Source organism: Vicia villosa, linkage group LG2 (genome assembly GCF_029867415.1).
Source record: "Vicia villosa cultivar HV-30 ecotype Madison, WI linkage group LG2, Vvil1.0, whole genome shotgun sequence".
Lineage (NCBI taxonomy): Eukaryota > Viridiplantae > Streptophyta > Magnoliopsida > Fabales > Fabaceae > Vicia > Vicia villosa.
The window spans coordinates 229,157,016-229,164,747 of record NC_081181.1 but is presented as its reverse complement, the minus strand read 5'-3'; the positions used below and the strand labels follow the sequence as shown (position 1 = coordinate 229,164,747).

General features: G+C 34.3%; 1 protein-coding gene across 1 annotated transcript; it reads right to left on the bottom strand.

Moving 5' to 3' along the window:
• Positions 1-6,273: 6,273 nt before the first annotated feature.
• LOC131648424 (uncharacterized) lies at positions 6,274-7,473 on the bottom strand. Its single transcript, XM_058918183.1, has one exon. The coding sequence runs from the start codon at positions 7,384-7,386 to the stop codon at positions 6,793-6,795; it is 594 nt and encodes a 197-aa protein (XP_058774166.1). The 5' UTR covers positions 7,387-7,473; the 3' UTR covers positions 6,274-6,792.
• Positions 7,474-7,732: the final 259 nt, after the last annotated feature.

Below are 7,732 nucleotides of genomic sequence, written 5' to 3'. Positions count from 1 at the left end.
GTCTTTTGGTCTCGATTTGGAACACGAAATTACAGACTTCCTCTCTACATTCTGATCTGTTCTCCATTGTCAGAAACAGATTGTTCTTCAAGAATTATCCCCGCAAAGATTTCGTGAACCCAGACAAGATTAGGGTCGAAATACTTTGTTCGGAAAGTGAACGAACACGATTCTTGAAGATATCCAGGTTTATCACACCTATATCTAACAAACGAACAAAGTATTCTTTCTGATAATCATGGCTGGAGGAGGAAGCACCGTCAAGGAGATGACCAAAAGTTTCGGAAAATTGGACAAGTTTCAAGGACAATTTAATATGGTGAACACACGAAAAATCTACATCATAAACCGGTATTTTGTATAATGGTTACCGAGGCGTTAGTTTCAAACATCAAAGAGATGAGAGAAATTTCAAATCAAATATTTAACGGGAATCGACATCATTAATTCGGTATTTCAAAGAATGGCAACCAGGGCTTTCGTTTTAGACATCAAAGATAAATTGTTATGCTGTGAACAAATTCTAAACAAAAATCAATATCACGGATCCGGGTACGTTTTATTGTTTTTTATAGAAATTTATAAAATTATGAAAATCATAATATTATAATTCAAATGATTTTCAAAACAGTCGATATCAAAGTAAGTTACCAAAATTATCATATCCCAAAATTTACTTGTTAATTGTGCTTTGAATATTATATTAACATAGTTTAAATTGTGTGGCTATAACATAATGATCATTTTTTACTGTATTATAATAAATTGAGTTTCATTTCATATTGAGACTTGCACATACATATTGAAATTAAAGCACTGTACGTATCATGATGGTACATGAGTATTAGACATTATATACATAAAAACTAATAATAAGTAACTATTGTGCGGCATTATAATAATAACAAGGGTTAATGAACTTTTTCGTCCCTTTAAATATTTCAAATTTCGTTTTTAGTCCCTCCAAAATTTTCCTTCAAGAAATCGTCCCTTCAAAATTTTTCTTCTGAACTTTTGGTCCCTAACGTCAAATTTCGTAGCTAATCGATGGCTAAAGTCGTAGCTAATCTCTAGCAAATTTGACGTTAGGGACCAATAGTTTAGACGAAAAATTTTGAAGGGACGATTTCTTAATGGAAAATTTTAGAGGGACTAAAAACGAAATCTACAATATTTAGAGGGACCAAAAAGTTCATTAACCCTAATAACAATTCTCATGAATATGTATAAATATTGGCTCTGTACATGTGTGAATTAAAATTGCATGGACGATTGTACGGCATTGACGAATGACATGGGTGGAAATGCAAAGCCACAACAAAATGTGTTATTGCGGATTCAATTTGAATGAAAAGGTATGGAGAGAACCAATGTCACTGGACCATTGCATAGTATGATCTAGAATTTGAGCAAAAAGGTATATTTTACCTTGACAAGCACCAGGTATTTATCATTGAACCAATGTGTTGTTTTGTTAAAAATTTGAATAAGAAAATATATAAAGGTTCATTATCAGGTGCAGACATTGGGTTCCATGAAATATGTAAGTTGCATTTAATTTCGTATGATGCTGCACAATATCTACTTTGTTTTCTTTTACGTTGGATACAATTTCCAAAGCATTTAAATTCATAAAATAATTTCTTTTCCTAAGACATGGGTTTTGTTTGCTTTGTATATTTGGTGACTAATATATATTCTCATTGCTACTGTGTCCATGTAATTGATATTGAATTTAAACATGCATTATCATTATGAAGCTATGAAAATAGCATGTTTGTGTTCAATGAGATTTATTATAAGGCATATAATTTTGTGAGGAAGTTCTCCATGGATTGTTGAAACACAAACTGAAAGTTCATCAATAATTATTGAAAAATAACTCGAACTTAGAATAAGCAGAAAGTTGGAATGGTTAAGGATATAAGACCGAAAAAAATCACTTTTCGACTTATTTCTCTTGTGCAGAAGGAAATAGTGAGAGTTTTGTTCGTGATGTTCTTATTCTTCAAGTGGAAGACGATCCTAAGACTTATAAGGAAGCAATAGCTTCAAAGGACTATGTTTTTGGAATAATGATATCCAAGATGAAATAGATTCAATAATGTCAAACCATACTTGGAACTTGTCGATCTACTTAAAATATCAAAATCCATTGGATGCAAACAGATGTTTAGAAGGAAGTATTATAATGATGATACACTAAACATCTACAAGAATTGATTAGTAACCAAAGGCTTCAGACAAAAAGAAGGGATTGATTATTTCGATACCTATGCTCCAGTTGCCCGTATCACTACTATTAGATTATTGATTGCCTTGGCGGCTATTCATAATCTAGTGATTCATCAAATGGATGTCAAAACAGCATTTTTGAATGGTGATTTGGAAGAAGAAGTGTATATGAAGCAACCTGAAGGTTTTGTAATGCCTGGTAATGAGCATAAAGTGTGTAAGCTAGTTAAGTCGTTGTATGGGCTGAAACAAGCTCTGAAGCAGTGGCATCAAAAGTTTGATGAGGTTGTTTTGTCTAATAGTCTCATTCTAAACCAAGCTGACAAATGTGTATATAGCAAATTTGATACATCCGGTAAAGGAGTTTTCATTTGTCTATATGTTGATGACATGTTGATCTTTGGCACCGACCAAAATCAAGTTGATAAAACAAAGAATTTCTTGTCATCAAAGTTCTCCATGAAAGATATGGGAGAAGCGGGCGTTATTCTTGGTATTAAGATTAAACGGGAGAATAAGGGGATTGTAATTACGCAATCTCATTACATTGAGAAAATACTCAAGAAGTTCAAATATGAAAATTGTTCTCCAGTAAGTACTCCCATGGATCCAGGAGAAAAGCTTATGCCAAATACAGGTAAACCTGTGGATCAACTCGAATACTCAAGAGCTATAGGCTCTTTGATGTATGCTATGATTAGCACTGAACCGGATATTGCTTATGCGGTTGGAAAGTTGAGCAGATTTACTAGTAATCCTAGTAGACATCATTGGCATGCGATAACTAGGGTATTCAAGTACTTGAAGGGTACTATGAATTATGGATTGTCATATATGGGATTTCCTTCGGTGTTAGAGGGTTATTCGGATGCTAGTTGGATAAATAATGTTGAAGATTCATCCTCTACAAGTGGATGGGTGTTCTTGCTTGGGGGAGGTGCCATCTCATGGGCTTCCAAGAAGCAAACATGTATAACTAGTTCCACAATGGAATCTGAGTTTGTAGCATTAGCTGCTGCTGGTAAAGAAGCAGAATAGCTAAGGAACTTGGTATATGAGATTCCGATATGGCCTAAACCGATATCACCAATTTCTATCCGTTGTGATAGTAGTGCCACACTGGCTAAAGCATATAGTCAAATATACAATGGAAAGTCTAGACATTTGGGTATTAGACATAGTATGATTAGGAAATTAATCATGAATGGGGTGATATCTATTGAGTTTGTTCGGTCGCAACAAAACTTAGCTGACCACTTGACGAAGGGGTTAGCAAGAGACTTAGTGAAGAAGTCGGTAATTGGGATGGGATTAAAGTCCATTTAAATCTATTAGTTATGGTATACCCAATTCCCTTCTAATACAACGTTAGAAGCAGAATTCAATGTGGAAAGATCATAGTTAAAGATTGGAGCAATTGTGTTTATCTTCCCAATGTATGTGCTCAGACCTGCAAGTGATGGCTAGGTTGAAGTATATCTTCTTAATGGTTCTTTTGAAAAATTGCTAATGCAGGTGCAAGATTAAAAGGATCACCTATGTGAGCATGAAGTTTTGCCGCTTCAAGAAGCTTGGACTTGGCTTCCTATATGCTTATTAATGGATAAGGACACATGGCTTGTAAAGTGTCAAGTATGAATAGTAGAGTATTGTAAGAAACATATGTGTACTATATCTTTAGATATTCAAATGGATTGACGGGTTCAATCATTGTGACACCCCGATTTTCGAATATTTAGAATGTGTATTTGTACTAAGATGAAAATTCAATCGTAAGACATTTTCTTCTATGCATTTGTTTGATCGTTATACCTGAAAGTAAATCAAGGATTATACTAAAATGGGGGGAGTTTGTTGGTGATTTTAGTATCATCAATGTATTTTGGTAGTAATGTGATTTACTTTAGGCCAAAGCAATTATACGTTAAGTTTGAAACGAGTTAGGGTAGTGCGGAGTGCACGCTCGTCGAGCCAAACGTGTAATTGAATATGAATAATAGAAACCGGGTTCCAAGGGGCGTAACAATTCGTTTAAATAGTTGCACCCTTTCCCAACGGACATAACAATTCGTTTGAATAGTTGCACCCGTTCCAACAGACATAACTGTTTTCCGAAAAGGTGTGTCTGTTCGTTTCTATCATTGGTCTCCTATATAAGGAGTCTTTTGGTCTCGATTTGGAACACGAAATTACAGACTTCCTCTCTACATTCTGATCTGTTCTCCATTGTCAGAAACAGATTGTTCTTCAAGAATTATCCCCGCAAAGATTTCGTGAACCCAGACAAGATTAGGGTCGAAATACTTTGTTCGGAAAGTGAACGAACACGATTCTTGAAGATATCCAGGTTTATCATACCGAATCTCTAACAGAAGCTTGATGATAGGGGTCAAGCCATGATTTTGGTTGGTTGTCATTCCACAAGTGCCTACATGTTGTTCTCACCAATTGAGAACAATGTGTTGATTAGTATGGATGTGGAATTTGACGAAAGTAAAACACGATGGTGAATATTCAAGTCACATTAGAACCACTCTTCAAGATGATGAACAAGAAGTAGAAGCTGAGACTGAACTTGCACAACCTCAAGTGGTGAGAAGATCAATAAGAGCCTGAACTCAAGCAGTCAAACTGGATAATTATGAGATGTTTCCAGATCAAGCCATACGAGAAAATATAGACCTAATTGAAGAAGCCATGATGGTTAAATCAGAGGCAATGGATCATGTTCAAGACTTGAAAATTGAGAATTGGCAAGGTGCAACGTATGAAGAGATCAAAGCCATTGAGAAGAACAAAACCTAGGAACTGGTAAATTATTCAAGAAAGAAGGAAATAGATGTGAGGTGAGTTTACAAGTTGAAATTGAAGGCAAGTGGTGAAATTGCAAAGCATTAGGCAAGAATGGTAGCAAAAGGCTTTCTTCATAAGCCTGACATTGATTTCAATGATGTCTCTGCAACAGTTGTTAGATTTGAAACCATAAGACTAGTTGTAGCCATTGCAGCATATAGAGATTGGAAGATGCACAAGCAAGAAGTGAGGAATATAGCTTTGCCTTCATGTAAGAAAGAGTAAGGTATGGTCTTTTATGTTACATGTCAAGCATTTTGGTTGGAGGTGTTGCTTTAAGAGCTGAATGTGGGCAACTGTGTGTAGATCAAACTACTAGTGAAAAATTAATCAGCAATTGACTTGGCAAACCATCCTATGTGCCATGGTAGGAGAATGCACTTGGAAAGGAGGTACTAGTTCTTTAGGGATCAAGTTGGTAAAGAAAGGTCGAGTATTGAGCATTCCAAAACTATGTTACAATTGTCAAACATCTTGACAAAGCCTTTGAAACATTCAGATTTGAAGGTCTTAAAGGAATAATGAGAATAAGGAGCTTATAAATTTTGAATTAGGAAAGATATTAAGAGTTAATTCAATTTTGTATATGGTTGTTAGTGGTCGTAAGAAATGTTGTAAGTAGTTTGCAACACAAACAAAGTGTCACAGTTTTTCAGTTTCAGTTAGTTGGTTGGTTAATGTATTCTTAACCATATTAATAGATATCCCTTTGTATGTGTAATATAATTCCATTCTAATAATACTTCTCTCTCACAATCATCAAACTCATTTTGGTCATGTCTTAAATACAAATGTTGTTCATACTTTGTCCATTTTAAACAACTTTTGAAACAATGGAGAAAATCAATGTTTTACCGAAACCGACTCTAAATTCAAAAAGAAAATTTTGAAGAAAAAAATTCAAAGAATACAGCGGTATATTTGTGATCCTCATAATGCTATGTAATTTCAATTATATCATTAATTATTTTAATTAGTTTGATTGTTTTTATAAAAAAAAAAAAAAAATATTGCAAAGTCTTTTGATTTTTGTTTTTCTCAAGACAAATAGAAAATATATAAATAGAGAAAATAAAAAGAAGCTTACATATGTACAAGAGATTAAAAAACACAAAGGCAAAAGTAGTTCTCTTGTGAATTTGGTAACCATAAATTGAGACAAAAGCACCAACTTAAAGCAGTGTATCAATGCAATAAGCAAATTTTATTTCTGTTATAAGATTGACAATGAAAAAGCCACTGACTAAATACAAAGAATTACTCTCTCCATCAAAAAGAAAGACAAAGAAGATCTCACACGGATCAACTTCCTTTCAATTAAAACTATGATAGTGATAGGAAGAGAGACCTAAAAAAACTTCAGATCATCAAAAGGTAACAACTTTAGGGTTATGTTATCTTGAAACCCTCCAATGATTCTGAGTTGTAGCCACTAGTCAGTAGAAAAAAATGAACAACATTAACTATAGAGACACAACAAACCATCAACATAGAAATTAATTAACACATAATTAAAAGACTTACGGCATCTTTAGAACATTACTGAGTTTGACAAAATTACAGTCTACACGTGATTCTTACTAAAATCACTGTGACATGATGAAATTCTATCAAACTCAGGGTCTATCTGAAGATGCGCATAAATTAAGTTATCTGGCGTGTAAAATAAGAAGTTGTTATAATAACTTGTATTGTAAGTTAAGTTTAACTTGAAATTTTGAAATCGTTGATATCTCTTGTGATAGCAGGAATGCAGCTTGAACTTCTAGCAAGTCCACCTTTCTTTTCACCACCGCCACCTTTTTCTCTAGGGTTGAATGAGTTAGCCCTTCTACCTTCCATTTTACTCTTTTTCAGCATCTCTTTCATGGCTTCAGCTTGAAACAAAACAGGAAAAGTCCTTCCAAATTTGTTAAACCTAACACATGCATTCATGTGTTCACTCAAAGCTTCATCTTTGTTCCCTCCATTTTTCTCCAACTCTTCTTTCACTGCCTCAGAACATAAACCACAAACCCATTTCCCTAAGTATTTGTCGCGTATGCGTTTTATGTACTCCGGTGTACACTCTTCCGACATGCCACAGCACTCGCACTTTACATCCTCAACTTCGGTTATCGGTGGAAGTGTTAAATCGAAGTCTTCTTTCGATAACGCGAATGATATGTCGGAGATTGTTCTTTGAATGTTGTTATTGTTGTTGTTGTGGTCAGATGAGTTAGGTTTTGGTGGTTTGGAGCATACAATGTTGTTGGTTCTAGAGAATGAGCTAGGTAATGAATCTCCATGAGGTGCCATATGAATATTTCTAAGAGAAACTTGAGTTGAGTATAGAGAGTAAAATATTATTGATGAACAAATTAGGGTATGAGAACAATGTTATTTATAATAGTTATAATGAGTTTGTAAGAATGTGAGAATGTGTGGATGTTAGAAATGCAAAAGTCAGTTATCAATGATCGTGAACTTAACTGCTAGATTTTTCAAGAAGAGTTAATGAAGTGAATGCGATATATACTAGCTTTTTGAAAATTTAAAGTGATTTTGTGTGTGATATATAGGTGTACTTTTTTCTCGTCCATGTTTTTTTTACTATGCCAAGTGAAGTAACTTCCACGCTTGGTAGTTGTGGCTGCAAGAATAA

Excerpts from the sequence above, each read along its gene's own strand:
- LOC131648424 (XM_058918183.1), bottom strand. The coding sequence starts at position 7,386 with ATGGCACCTCATGGAGATTCATTACCTAGCTCATTCTCTAGAACCAAC.